This window comes from Neopelma chrysocephalum, unplaced genomic scaffold, assembly GCF_003984885.1.
Source record: "Neopelma chrysocephalum unplaced genomic scaffold, ASM398488v2 Primary Assembly neopelma1_25, whole genome shotgun sequence".
Classification (NCBI taxonomy): Eukaryota; Metazoa; Chordata; class Aves; order Passeriformes; family Pipridae; genus Neopelma; species Neopelma chrysocephalum.
The window spans coordinates 6,403,967-6,419,835 of NW_020897694.1; the positions used below are offsets into that span (position 1 = coordinate 6,403,967).

General features: G+C 36.5%; 1 protein-coding gene across 5 annotated transcripts in view; it reads left to right on the top strand.

The window, feature by feature from the left end:
- The window catches only part of DGKH (diacylglycerol kinase eta), a 170,024-nt gene extending 158,486 nt beyond the window's left edge, over window positions 1-11,538 (top strand). For all 5 annotated transcript variants that reach the window (XM_027674297.1, XM_027674298.1, XM_027674299.1 and 2 more), the window contains one exon: window positions 719-11,538. In XM_027674297.1, coding sequence (XP_027530098.1) covers window positions 719-808 — 90 coding nt within the window. In that variant the 3' untranslated portion in view covers window positions 809-11,538. The remainder of the gene's footprint in view (window positions 1-718) is intronic.
- Window positions 11,539-15,869: the final 4,331 nt, after the last annotated feature.

The window sequence follows — 15,869 nt, forward strand, 5'->3', positions numbered from 1 at the left end:
TTCAGCTGAAGTGAATTGATTTAGTGGTCACTACAAGGAGATTTACTCTTGTGCTTTTTACGTTTTCCTTTGGAATGTGACTGCCTGACTCTGAGAATTTTTCTTCCAGTTCTCTAATCAGGAAGATCCATGTTAGCAAATGGAACCTTTTTGGAATGAAAAACAAATGCTTACCTTTTCTATTGCTCTCTAAAGGGAAGTTGTCCTACATATCTGTAGCCGTTACATCCACTTTCCCTTAAGAAACTGGGGATACGTGTGTTTGTTGATTAAAGCAGACATCATAGGGCCTGAGATCAAGTGACATTGCTGGACAGAAGCTCTAATCCATCACATCCTACCAAGCATTTGATTGCTGCATTAGAGAGGAGGGGGAGATTGTTCTTTTTTGCCAGAAATTGTGAAGGGTTTTGTATTTAGAAGTCAAGTCAGAGATGGTTTATATATATACTGGGGTGCCTTGTGTTGTCAGTAGTGCAGGTAAGTAATTTTCAGTCTGCAAGACAGAGAGGGATTCATTGTATGCTCTAAGCAGTTTTTTTTTGTTAGTCAACACTTGCTAACACTTTCTGGTTACTGTTGATTGCAGTGAGCATGTTTCTAGACATCTGTTGCATAGATAGATCGTAATCAATGAGGGTTTTTTTCAGTTTTTGTTAATAAACTTTCTTCTTTTCCTTTCTTTTTTTTTTGTTTTTTTTTGTTTACATTTCTGTAGGACCTGGGGATAACGAAAGTGGGTCATATGAAGCGAATTCTCCAGGGAATTAAAGAGCTCGGAAAGAACACCCCTTTGTCTGAAGTGTAATTATGCTGGTGCTTTCCTTAGAGGGAGAAGGGAAAGTTGCTGGAGAAGCAGAGCTGTTGCAGGCACTTAGCTGTCTCTGTAGTTTACTCTATGGAAGAAGCAGCACTGGTGTTTGTACAGGCTAGCATCTCTGAATTCTTGTGTGGTGAAGAACTTGCTGCAAGAGTATGAAAGGATTTGTGCCAAAAAAAAAAAAAGAAAAAAAGGAAAAGGTGATAGGTTCTGCAAAGACATTTTCTTGATGTGCAAATTGGCCAGGTTGGATAAGCCCAGTTTGGTAAATCGATTGGTTGGTGGTGAACTGCACTGACTGGAAAATATAATCAAGAAATGATTGCTTTGCTTACATGCAGCTCAGTATGCCTCTCTTTATGCTGCAGCAAGATGCCACTGTACAGCATGAGGTCATCCAGTTATCCTTCCGAGGCACAGCTCCGTAAAACCTCCTGTGTAGGAGACCAAGAGGTTTTGAAGGTTCAACACGTGTGCCTGGCAGTGCCGCAGGTATCCAGCACTTGCTGGCCACACAGAAGGGGGAAGACACCTTGTGATACCATGAATGCAAACTATAATGCATGGTGTGCCTACCTGAATTGTCTGTTGTTCTGTTGCATGACACATCTGATACTTTAAACACTTGAACAACTTTTATATCAGTTTGAATGAGATTTAATTTATTACTACTTGAGTGTCTTTATTTTATTTTTTTTTTCAGTTTCAGGCACTTTCTGTTCTTCAGTGTTGTGTTTTGCCTAAAATGTGTTCTATGGCAAAGGGTGTGGAAACTTAGCATTTATGCCATATTCAGCAGATTATATATGATTGAAATACTGTAAAGTTAGATTTTTAAATATATAATGTACAGAAGGTTTATCAGGTAACTAACTTATGAGAATTTTTGAAAGACCAGTACCTCACAAAAATGTCAATTGGCTTCCTGCATGGAAAATGATAATAAATTTTCTCATGGTGCATTTTAATATAGTTATTCAGTTGTCTTAAACATCTGTAGCAAATTTGAACTTTTAGGCACTAATGGTTTTATTTATTGTATTGTTCAAAAAGCAGGTTAAAAGACTAATGAAATTTTTTACAGGAAAATTTAATTTTATTTATCATACATAAGAAGAGATTTAAAATGTAGCAGCTGATTTGATTTTTGTGGGGTAAGCTTTTACTCATTACTAATTAACTATTAATTTAAAAACGCATCTGTATGCATTTCTTTAAAAAGGCATCAGTTTGTTTCTTGACAGCACTCCTACATCAGTAGGCCATAAAATAATTAGGAAAATCCAAAGTCTAAGGTTTTACACTATGCATGCTAAGATGAATCACAGGTATGACAGTAATCCATGAGAGTAAACAACTTAAAAAAATGAAAACCATGTTTGTTTAGAAATTGCGCTAGACCAGAGTTTGTAAGGTTATTTACAGTTTACTTAAATGAAACATAGGTTCATAATTGAATTTCCTGGTTAATTTTTCACAAAAGTATTAATCTAGTAGAAAAATAATTTTCAGATATCTCCAAAAAAAATCCTACTTAGATGTTTGAGGTGAGATGACATTGCACCACCTGACAGAAAAGTTGCACAGAATTGCTGTCTCCTTGCTGTTCCTAGCAATGTGTCATTTCAGCACAAGGAGCACACTTGACTTTTACTTAATTGAGTAGCTTTGATGTTTCTTGCACGTTAAAGAGTATCTTAATATCTATGTATGTTTTCCTCGTGAGTAATGTTTCATTTGTTTTTGCCAAAACTTATTTCCTCTGTATAAAGGGGCCAATGTCAAGTACTGCATCCTGGTTTTGCCCTCCACTTCTCATGCATATGCTTGGACTTGGTCCTTGGCAAGTAGACAGGACTCATCCCTTGGAAAGTAAAATCTAGTCTCCTCATTGTTTTATGGGAAAAAAATCAAAAGGAGCAAAACAGGCTTAATTTATATCCAATTGTATTTTTTTGTGCTCTTGCTGCTGTAGGTTCAACAGGCACCACTCTGGGATCTCTGTGGATATAGCTATTCTGGTAAACAAACAAAAGTAAAAAGCTATGTTCTATTATGTTTTCCATAAAAAACAAAGCAAAATGCCTTTGCCAAATGATATGATTTTCATGCTGTTGTATGAAAAGCATATGCAAAAAATGGAAAGTTATGTAAACAATGGAAAGTTTGTGTTTTTTTGTTTTGTTTTGGTTTTTTTTGATGTACTTGATATTCACCCCTTTAATGATGTTCAGATGACATCTGTCAAATCTTCATGAGTTTTATTTCCTTTTCTCTTTGGTTCTCCATATGCTTCACTGTATTTTAATGTGTGGCGGCATTCTAGTATATTGATGTTACAGTAGACTACGTAGTTAATCTTCCTGGTCAATTCAAGGACATAATACATAGAAGAGCTTTCTTTGCTTTCCTGATTGTAGGATATGATTTCTTTACAACTTTCAGCCTTGCTATGTGCAATGCATTAAAACAGGCTATGGAACGGGATCTCTTCAGGTCACTGTAGAAGCGTACGCTGAGTATATTAAAAAATGGGAGCTGCTTTTAGGCAGGGAAAATGGGCAAATGTTGTTTGTAACAACTTTCTTATGACACTCCTCAAATTACCTCAGTATAGGACAACTGATCAATGATCTATATATAGTTCATTTTTCTAAATGACCACCAAAGAATTTAACTTTGATTGTCCTAAGCAGTTTTTTTTAACACACGAGTAGAAAAAAAACCTGCATAATTTATGCTGTATTTATTAGATGCCCAGGAGAGCAAATTTTATGCAACTCTATGCCTTAGACTTGTGTTGGCTATGAAGTGCAAATGCATCTGACAGGGAGGCTCAAAATATTTAATGGGGGTTCTCTGCTGAGGTCATGGATTTTAATTGTGTTTTCTAAAGACACAATTGTGGCTTTTCTAAAGACACAGTGTTACTCTCTCATGATTATTCTAATTTCCAAGTGTTGGGTTTTTTCCCTACTGCTGTAAAAGTTCCAGCTCCTAGAACTAAGAACATAAATAGCTACATTTTTTAATGAACGGTATTCTTTCTAATTTAATCCTGATGTTAAAAATGCTTCAAAGCATGCATCCCAGTATTTCAACAGAACTAAAGTAAACACATCCCTAAAAGCAGTTAGTTGTTTAGAAAATGAGTTATCATACTAGATCTTGTGAAGCCTGATTCGGCATGCTAGATTTATGAAGACTATCACTATACAAAGTTTACTGGGTGAAATTTTTTTCCTCCTAGGTAAATACATGTGATTTATGTGGTCAGTCAGCATACGTTAAAATATGAAAGGAATACAGTATAATCTGAATTTATTTTGTAGTGGATAATATTCATATGGATGAAAAACTCAACATCTCAGAGAGGGGAAGATGAGAAATGCATGTTTTAAAATGGCAGCAGGTTACTAAAGGCATGTTTCTGTTTTGTCATTTTCAAATAGTATTTTCCCAGTTCACTGGATTCAATTGCCATAGCAACTTCTGATTCGGGTCATGCAAATTTTGCCTTTATGATGCCTAATACCTTCTTCTTAGAAACGGAATGAAATCGAGGTTGTAGGTGTTGGGGATTTTTTACAATACTTTAAAGAAAAACAAAAGTTAATTTTTCTTATATAATGGCAAGTGCAAATTTTCTTTTATACATTTTTATGTATTTTTCCTTAACCACTCTTTTTTTTTTGTCCTACATGTCTCTTTCTTTCAAAGAAAAGTATTTTAAACTTGGAAGAGCAGTAAAATGAAAAGCGTATGATCAAAACCCCTCCCAGATTATTTCAATCCAGTATTTCTTGTTTTGGGACTGGAGCAAACATGCTTAGTCCTGTAAATAATAAATAGAAATCACCTTTATCTCTCTTTCGCTGCCCAAAGAAATTCATACTGCAATGTTGTATAACTGTAATTCAAATGAGAGGAATTGATCTTTTTTTAAATAAAGGTCCATTTCATATTTTCCTATTATTTTTGTAGATAAATAGATAACCTGCCAATTTTACTTTTTAATTGAACTCAGCAATGCTAATTCACTTAATGAAAATTTCATAATTCCTTGATAATTAACAGATCTTATTTCAAGGGTAAAATTATCAGTGTTTTTCAATGCATCTGGTCTTCATTTTGGGAAGACTGGCAGGAGACACCTTTTTCACACATAATGGAAAATTAATATGTAAAGCAAACATGAGAGGATGTTCCATAGTCCTACTGTAAAACCAGTTGTAAAACTATTATCCATAGCTATATTTCACAGGGGAAATGTAATACAAAAAGCCCCACAGTGATTCCATTTTGCTTTATACTTCCTATTAATGATTGCATTACTAATGTTTACTACTGTTTCTGCAGTTCTGTCTCTGTGCCCCTAAGTATTAAGTTCTTGCACATAAGTTCAACAGTTCTGGTAACTAATAATTAGTAGTGCAAAAAGTCTTTGTGAAAGGTCAAGTCACAAGAGATGTAAATTGTTGAGGATAACCAAGCTGGAGCAATTTATTTAACTTACAACCAGGAAATTATCATGTCAATCATATGAGTAAGTGAGAGCCACAGAGAATTATATGAGTAATTCTAAATTTATTTTTTCACCCTGATAATATATGTACCTCTCAACTGCAGCTCTCCCATTTTTTTTGTTCTGTTTTCATGGGTTGTATGTTTTGTGGTATGATTTTCTTACCATCAAGGTTTGATGCTGCTTATTCTAACTGCGAAGATTTAATGTTTGCAGGAACTGTACATGACTGTGTTGCTGTCTTAGGTAAAGGAATGAGTTTTTGATGACTTGAGGAAGCTGAGGAGTTTGGACAGGATTTAAAATATCTCTGCTGCCTCTTCAGAGATGAATGGTAGCATCAGTGGGATTGACAAAGCATCATTTGGTAATTATCAATAGAAAATCTTTACTGGTTGTTTGAATTCCTGTATTTATATGTGGAATATTGTATGGAACTTGATCTTTTTTACAAAAAGAAAAAAAATTTTCTAGTTGTTTTCTACTACTGTTGCATTAGGTTTAATAGCTCTGTTAAGTGTTAGTTTATGTACTTGAAATGCTCATTTCTGCCATACAGAAGCGCAGTCTATTTCTCAGAAATTATAATCCATTTGAAAGCCATCTGGAGACTTTCAGAAGACTATTTCTGTAGCCAGTTGGAGTTAATACCAAAATTCATAGCAACTTCTGTAGGCTTAATAGTGATTGCCCTTAATATTTTAACTGAAAAAAATTATTTTGCAGGGTTTGTGTTTTTTTTCAGTCCATGGAATTAAACTTAAAATGTCACTCCCTCATCATATATAAATAATAAAATATTAGCACTGTTAACACTTTTGCAAACTAGCAAAATGCTGATGAATACAGACCCCAAAGCATTCCTGGACAAATTGTAATCAATTTAGCTGTAGCGGTTAAAGACCTACCTCAGAGCAGTCAACAGAAAATTCATATATGTACATGGTAGAATTACAAACATCTATTTTAAATAATTCAAGACCTTGTCTCCCAGTTGACAAAAACTTGGTAAGCTCTTTGATGGGATTTTGAGTTCATATAACCTATTGCTTATATTAGTGAGGGCAGAAGAAGCTGGTGCGTAATCTATGTTTAACTCCAGTCATGTCTTTACTAATGTTCTCATGCTGCTTCCCAGCTTCTGTGTCTGGATGACATCCCAGCTTCTTGGAAGCTGAGATCCTTGCATGTCTCTCTACTGTTTCTGTTCAGAAGAGCTGTACAGGCTAGGAAAAAGTTGTAGGGTGCTCCAAGATCAAGACTGACCAAGGTTTCAGGCTCCAAAGCCTACCATAGCAATGGTGGGCTAAAATCCTTTAAGTTATACTCTTGCAATCCCTGCTGAAAGCTCTCTCTAATGATTGCACTAACTACTGGAATGCCCTTGGAAAGAGAAATGTTTGGGCTAACTCTACAGGCCATGTAAGACTACTGAAAATAATGAAAATTATGGTAGCTATTAGTAGGACAAGTATGCAAGTGACCAGTCAATGTTTTATTCTATGGAACAAATACTTTGGAAAAATCTATTTATAATATGATTCAAAGACTAGTGTTAGGATTGAAAAGCTCCTGAAGGTAAAAGCAATATGGTACAACATTTAAAGTAATTTGGAATTAATTTTTTCCAAAATCATTGGAATCAACTGTTTTAGGAAGCTGTGTTTGATCCAGGTAGAGCCGTATGAGAGCATGTGAACTGGAGGATGAAAATAGGAAGAAATAAACTAAAAGTAAAATTAGATAGTTTGTTTTCTTTATGGAAACTGTGTGAAAAGCCAAGAATAAAATCTCCACAGTGCCCCAAATCCCTACTATGACTATTGAAAGAGAATTAGCATTTGAAGTCCCAATTTTATTAAACTAAAGTATTAATTAGATAAAAAACATTTTACTTTAATTAATAACCTGACAATGTCATTAACAGGGAAAGAGTTATAGATATAACTATGTTTTTCTCCTGCTGTTAGTTGAAGTAAGCTCTGTTTGGGACTAAATTCTCTTTGCAGTCACAGTCAATTATTTTGTGAATGGGGAGGTTGAGGAAAGCTGTTTGAAGCTGCTTGGTCTTGATTTTCAGTGAGGGAGAGCACGTGTGCTGACAAGTAGAGTCTAGGGCCTCTTAATGAGAATTTTAAGGGTACAAGATTTTCCACTTGGACAGTTTAGGAAGGTTTACAACCAGCACACAGGCATGCAGATACTGTGAAGGTTCCTAATAGCACAATCCTCTCACAAGGTGCCATCTTTGTCTATTGAAATAGGCATTTGGACTGTACCGCTCAGCCAGATTCCAGAGGGTTTTCTACAGGCATCTGTCACTTGTGGTGTCTCTACTTTCTGTCCTGGTTTACTGTCTCCTTAAATTGTGCACTTTAAAAATGCAGTTGTCCGTATATGACAAAAATAACGATTTTTCCCCTCAAGGAGCACAGCTGGGGAACCTGTCCTGAAATAATTTATTTCATTAGCCACTAGCCTTACAATCCTAAAAGAGCTGAAACATGGGACCTCCCTAGAACTGCCAGTTACCTTAGTAATTTATGTATGTTGAGGGGATCATCAAAGGGAAAGGTAATATTTGCAGTGGCAGATGAGATATGCAATAGATTGGATTTGTACATAAAAGAGTAGAAGCTGTTGAAGTGCTTCTGAAAGGTGAAGAGGGCCTGATCTCTGCACCTCACCTCAGGTCCTTCTTTGTTGCTGTCACTGCACACAAATAATTTCATGTCATCCAATACTAGCAGCTACTTCTCTTAATTCACAGTGCTGGCAAACATATTAGTTAGTACTAACACACTTCTCACTATCACATCTGTATGTCTAGAGCAGGTACCTTTAAATGTCAAGCACTATGGAATTGCATGAATATATTTTTAGTGTATGTTCTGGCATTTAAAAGAGGTAGATTTCATCTAAAGGTAGTCTAAAGGTTCTGAGAGGATTCCAGCCCAACATGAGTGGTTTCTGTAATTAGCCAGGCTTGTAACTTAAGCTAGTATTCTATTCAAGTACAGCTGTTAGTTAATTCTGTAATAACATCCACTTAATGTGCATGAGTGAATGGATAAAGTGCACGTGGAAGTGTTGCAGAGACCTAATTTTCTGCCTAACTCATATATTTGGGTCTGAATAGCAGTTTGTAGCAAAAAGCTGAAACACATGATTTCCAATTCAATGAAAAGGAAAACATATAACTTGATTTGTACTGGTTTAGATAAAAGTTGGTGTTTACTCAGTAGTTTCTGCCCTTTCTTTCCCCTTGTTCCTGTTCACTCCATGAGAAAATTCATCATCTTTGCAAACATCTGTTGGGACTTAGGCATGTGCTTGTCTTTAAACAGTACTTTAGTCCTCCTTGAAGCTTGTTCATGTATTTCAATTTTAGCCTTTACATGTAAGCCTACAGGTGATTTGGCTAGGGGGAAATTGCTCCTCTCATAAAACTGATCATCAGATTGATCATTGCTAGACTTTTAAATGCCACACCTATGAATGTTGTTCTCTTGCCAGTATTTGTGCATGAATGTGTGTGGATATGTAGTATCTAGTTTGTAGGGTGTATGTGCAAGCACACCTGTACATATATTTGTATATACATACTCTGGTTTTGCCCAATATAATGATGCCAACTTGTGTGTAGAGCCAAAAAAACCTTAAAACTATACAGTGCTTGAGATGCTGCATTGTTTTTATTATAGTATTTTTTATATCAGATGAATTTCAGGATGTTTACAGATGCTTATTAATATTTAACTTATACAATGGAGTGGCAGGATGTTTATGATTGTTGTCAGCTAAAGAATTGTATATGATTCTGGGTGAAATTTTGGCTTTTATGAAATCCTTGGCAAAACTCCCATTGATCTCACTGGGGCCAAGATTAAACCTCTTTGAATCTATTGTTTACTGGCTATTTTCCTACTGTGATAATTTTTTTAAATGAGTGAAATATATTTATTTTTTCCCAATGTGAAATCTGCAGTTACTATTTGGATTTTTCTACAGAACCTGCAAACTACAACATAGGTGGGAATAAATGCCTCAGAGAATGTACAGAATTTTTCACTGATCTGGTCCTTGAGTATGTCTAAGAAAACACCTTCTAAAATAACTTTTGTAAGATTTAATACAGATCTAAGAAGAGATCACCTTTCATACCTCTCTCCCCAAAGAGGGAATGCAATGTGGCAGGTGAATATGAAGAAGTATTAATTGATGAATAAAAAGTAGTCCTGTCTGATTTGTATACCTACTGATTTTGTGCAGTTCACCTGGCTCTGTGGAACTGGAATGAGACACTTGAGGTACCTTATCCAAAAGTACCTTATTGGGGAAAAAAAATATTATATAGTAAGTATGTGGCTTTAAACATCTTATGAAGACATGGAAGTATCTTCAGAGCCGGTCTTTTGAATGACTTTTAATATTTCATGGATGAATTAAAATGATGAAAATATAAAGTGGTAAGGCATATCAGACAACTGCTTGACATTAGAGAAATCACTTGTCTAGACACAGAAAGATCAGTTCTTTAATAGCACAAGGGAGGAAAAACACCATAATGCAGTGCTTCCTAAATCCCTTTCCAGGGTATCTTTTAATTGTGTGTGCTCTAAGTATATTCTTCCTGTAAAAAGACATAAGGCTGTGAAACAGCTAAATAGATGCATCCTAATTTCTTCATCTAAGGCTAAAAATATAATTTTCAAACAAGAGCTGTCATGCACTTTGAAATATATATGTTGGGAACAGGTAAGTTTCATAGTCATCCCAGGGATAGTCGGAGTTGTAAAATGAGGTGGTTATGCCAAGGTTATCAAAAGCTGAAGAAATAGCAAGGCAAACATACTTCTTCATGAGGCTCTTTCTGAAGACATCTGTGCAAATGCCCACCACTTCCAGGAATCTTTTCCTATAATTTTGTTTAAGAAAGGATCATATTCAGATTCCCATTCTTCCCCTTTCTACTAAGGAAGTATGCACCTTGGTTGAACTTCCCAGGAGTTTGTTGGCTTTAGGAACAGACCTCAAAAGAATAAAGAGTCAAGGCAAACAGTAGGCTTGTGGAGGATATGAAGGGCTCTGCCTGGGCTCACCAGTCTGCTAATGTGGATCCGATTACAAATTTGTGGGGGAAAAAACTCCTATTATGCTCCTACTCCAGTTGCTGGCAAGCCTCCATGGTTGCTAGTGGGAGCAGATGGGCACCGAAGAGAGTAGACACCTTTCCTTCTGCATGTTGGTTATCTTTCTGCAATTCAGGGCTAGAGTTCAGATCCCGTATATTTGTCTGAAAGGCCATGTGATATGTGAGGAAATGAGGAAGAAGTGGCTGGAGGTCTGGATTCTGCCTTTACTTTCCTGCCATGGAGCTGGTGCAAGACGGGGGGCGACTCAGTTAACCTTTGTGTGCCTCACTTTCTCCACCCGTGGGAATAAGGATGCTCTTCACCTCTGTACAGCCCCCTCAAGACCTGTAGGAGAGCAGTGTTATATAAGCAGCTAAGTTTTACTGACACTATTATATGTAGTATAAATAAATTACTTTTGTCTGTAACACTCCAAGAATTGCTTTTCCTAGTTCCAGTTCTCTTTGATGACCTACTACGTCCTGGGTAGTCAGTTTTGAAGCTTAGCAATTGCTCTAATACTTAAAACTACACACATAGCAGGCTCTATTTGCTGCAGAAAAGAGTAAAACTTTGCCTGACAAAACTTGCCAGTGAAGTATATCTAACAGAGCAGGGGTGTAACTTATGGCTTTATTTACTTGTAATAATGGTAAGGAACAGTGAATTTTGTTTGTTTACATACTGTTTACAATGGCACAGTTTTATTTTTAATATATAAAAACAACTGAGGTATTTATTGCATATACTATTTTAAAGATGTTTTATGTGTTTTCACCTTTGGAATATATTGTTACATTTCCTTGTACAGATAATTTGGGTGGCTTTGTTAATATAGCTAGTAATTTTTATGACTACTAAGTGACCAGTTTTCCGTGCCTTTTTATTGTTGGATGCATGACTATGTATTTATTATTGTATGGAAGTCACTGAGATGTGTATTTTTGTATTCTGCTGGAAGCAATGGTTGATTTTATTGTACATGATAAGAGATGCCTTCCATAATGGGCACTCATATGAGATCTTCCTTCTCAAATAAACAGAATGCATTCAATGTATGTAAGTCCTTGAATTTTTTTTTTGTGTCTAGAAATCAGTGGAAATCCTTGAACATCATGACACTGAATTTTAGATGTTATCCACTTAAAATATGGGCTGCTACCAATGCCATTAAATTCAAACCAAAATTCCCCAAGAAATCAATACAATGGCAATTCCTTGGCATGGTGTAAGCCTTTGTAATTTAAAAGAAAACTCTATGTTAAAACTAAATAAAATTTGGATGAATGACTGTCGAGCAGCATTTCTATTCAGTCTGTCAGAGACTGCCTGAAAATTGTTTTAAATTACAGGCTTTGAATACAGCTTTTATACATACTTTATATGGGTATGTGCAAACCCACATGTAAGTAGGTCACTGTGCATGTTAAGTGTTTACATTTGCAGGGATCTTCCACTAGACCTTGCTGGCATACAGTGTATTAAGTGTAAAAACAGATTTGCATTTGCATCCATAGTAACAACAGTTGTTAAAACAGAATATACAGTAGCTCCATTTTTCCAGGGTAAGTGTCAGTAAAGCAAACACATTTTTCCTAAGTAGTGTAGACTGTACCTCTCTTAACACCAACCCAGATAAACACTCATTTGAGTTGATTCCAGAGGGCAGTTCTGCAGGCAATCATCAGCTACTGTGTAGGTCAGTGAGGTACTAGGCTGGTACTTAACTCAAGACATGATATGAAAGTAACTACAATCAATGGCACGTACAGAAGGGAAAAAAAATGTGTAGGAACCTAAGTCAGTTCAAGAAGGCAATAATCTTGTGATTGATGAAGGCAGTCATCTTGTGGTTGGGATTCTATTGTCCTGAAGTGATCATGCGTTGGAGAGGCATTTTTATGGATAACCCAGAATGCTTAAAGGTCAGTGCTGGGGGTTTTAATGCACCATGAATTCCAGGTGCTTAGGATTGAAGTCCGTAGTTCAGTTTTGGGTGTGTTTTGGGAGCATTCCATTTCATGAACTAAGCTGAAATGGTTGGTTGAAATAGTAAAAACTGTGGAGAGACTATAGTAGGAGAAGTAGCTAATGGGGTAAAGTAGGGGACACCACTGGGGATGGCACTCTGCAGTACATGGGGAGACTGCGTGTGATGGTTTTTGGACACCATGAACTCTACAAGATTGCTTCTAGCAGCTAAACTGAACAAAAAGGTAGGCTTCCCATAGTTTGTCTTGCCCATAAATTAGATTTCTGTGAATAAGAAGTCAAAGAATATGAAAAAAGTGGTTGGATTTTAAGTCTTAAATTGGGAGATGCACTGACAGAAGTTTTTAGTAATTTTAAGAAAAGTTTGGTAAATGGGTGAGCTCATACCATATTTTAGTACTTGTGGCATATAATCAATCTGTTTGTGTCAGTGGCATCAAATAGCTGCTGCTGAATTCTGAAATTGTGCTAACTTTTAACTTCTACAACTAAATTAATAAAAATCTGAAAAAAAAATAGTCTACCATTCTTTCTAGTGGTAGACAAGAAAGAGCTGAAAAGTCCTGAAGCAAATCTAACCGAGTTATTGCCCAGACAGTTTATCAAAAAGGGCTGCATGGATGTCTTGTCTACACAAAATCTAGTAGCAAATTATTTAAAGAGGTTTAGTTTGGATGGTGTGACAAACTACAAGGGCAAAAATGAAACTGATGCAGTATGATCAGCTCCTTCATTTCATGTCAATATTAGAATATTAGAATATTGGTAAGTAGAGTATGGTAAAAAGTGGGGAATGAAAATTATTTTTAAATTATGCCATTCAGGCCACTAAAAGTTTAGAAAAGTGTTCAGATTAAAATCTGCCCCTTCTGGAAGCAGATGTGGGAGTATGGCATTAGCCTGAGCTGGTTGTGTATTAAACTAGTTGTTTGCCCCATTTCCTTTGGAGTGATTGCAGACTCTTTCCTAATTACATAAATGTGGTTCTGATCATATTTAAAAGCATACTTTGTGAAAATAAAATATATCAGTGGACCCATGGCCTTGATCATCCCCAGCCGTCTAATGTCAGGAAGATGTCATGGACTGAATCTGTCTTGTAAGCATGACAAAACACAAGGCAGGTGCAATAACTTCTGTCCTGGCCAAATGCACGATAGATGAGTGAGAGCAGCAGCTGGCCCGTGTCCTCCTTCAGATGAGAACTGAGGGGATCTACACAGAAGTGCATCTTTCTTTTTATAGAGGGAAAGATGATAGATATCATGGTGATGAAATGGGACATCCTGGGATATCCTGGGACACAGCAGACACCTCGTTGAGGCAGCAGGATTTCTGCTCTTAACTTTAGTTTCCATTTCCTTTCCCTGACGGCAGCGCACAGCTGTGTCTGCATTTGCCCCTTTGAACTCATTCCTCCCCTCTGCCCTTCCGCTGTTATTTGCCTCTCCCATAGCTCAAAGCTTTCAGCCCTTCTCACCTACCGTCATTTCCCAATAACACTTTGCCAAGTACAATTTCCTTTCTTCAATTTCAATCAAAAAAAATCTGTCTGCTGCCTAGCAACATCAATGTGACAGCAGATACATGTTCTCCTGGCAGTCATGCTATCCTCTGAGTAGATCAATTCATTAATTAAGAATTAGACATGTATCTTTGAATCCCTAACGCACTGTCCCTGGTAATAATAATCTGTTAATGGTATAATGATTCAAAGGACGGTGGGTTTTACCTCATTCTGAGGGAGCACCACTTTGCTGAGACGTCCTGGGAACAGCATCTCTGACCCACTGTTGAAGCCATCAGTACTCTCAAGGTCAAGTCAGCAACTGTTCACACAGGAGCCTGCAAGTGGTGTAGGAGTATGTACTTCTGATTTTACCTTGATGACTTATTTTCCAACTAGCTTTGCTTAAAAGCATTAATTCAGTCAATCAGAAATATTAAGGGGCTATTTTCAGATGAATAAAAAGAAAAAAGAGTTCAAGAGGTTGGAGATGCCATGGAACTGCTCCAAAAACATGGTTTGTTTGAAGTGAGGGGAAGCTCCTTTTTTAAGGATTGTAGGTTCACAGGTTACTTCAAAATACCTGCACAAAAAACTTGGTAGGTAATGGTTTCAGGCTATCTTTTCTGTTTCACCAGCTTCTATAAACACTGGGAGGAGCAGATGAGTTCTGGGGTAAACTCCTCATCTGAGGCACAGTGAAAGTTCAGAGGAGAGTGCCTTTATCTGGAATTGTGTGGGCAACCCTCCCCTAAAATTAAAACCAATGCACTTGAATAAAACAGTATGATGTAAAGTGAGTTTTTCTTTTATAAGCGCTGACTTTCTAGCAAGGTGAGCTTTATGTGATTCTGCTCTGGCATTCTATTTCTCACTATCTCTCTTCTGGACCTCCACCTTCCATGCCACCATGTTTTGAGCATCTTCTCTCAGGTAATCCACAGGCCATAAACCCAAGGAAGTGTTGGGACAGGAGGGACACTCTAGACCAAAAGAAGGGAGAGCATCAGACAGCATTGATTGCCTTGTAAAATCCAGTTGAATTCTGAAATTATTTTTCCAGGTGCCAGTTAAAGTCACATCTGTCATTTGTTATTTTACTTATCAGAAGAAAACAATTGAATGAGTTTATATATAAATAAAAATCAAATATAATCCTTTAAGAGTTTATAAAGGGTGTAGACAGCTACACAGGGAAAGATGGAGGAGAAAATATCTGCGCCAGCTCTGCTCCATCACAGCATTAAGAAATGAACTGCATAAATTTCACAGATTCAGTGTAAAACCTTCCAAAATTGTCTTAGGAAGGTATATACTGCTTTACAAATCAAATCTCCTCAGAATTAAAATTTTCAATATAATTTTGTCTCAGCCATGAAAATGATTGCTCTGTAGTTCCCAGAATCTTAAGTCTATTTAAAATATTGGTAGAAATATTAATTTAATCTTCTGACAATTGCGAAAAGAGTAGCCTGGGCAAATGAGCCTAAGTTATTGAAAAAAAATTAATTATGTCAGGACAATCAATCCCCTTGTATTTTTCAGTCAATAAGAACCATAGCTAATGGCTGACTAAGCTCAATTAAGGTTTGATGAAGTACTAGTTTTTAAACAGAAGTTAAATTATTAACCCATATAATTTGCTAGCAGGATCAACAACACATCATGGCTTATTTTCTCAACATAAATCCCCTCTCAAAATGTATATATTTTGAAAACAAGATTCAATGTCCTGTCTTTTCTTAGATGGCTGGTCAATCTGGATTTTCATTAAAGACTTTTTCCCTTGCTGGATTAAATGGAGAAAAGCTTGGAACATAAACCCCTGTGGTACTTTTACATCTGTTAAGCTAATAGCCAGATTGAATCCCTGGGGCAGTGGAAAGAAAT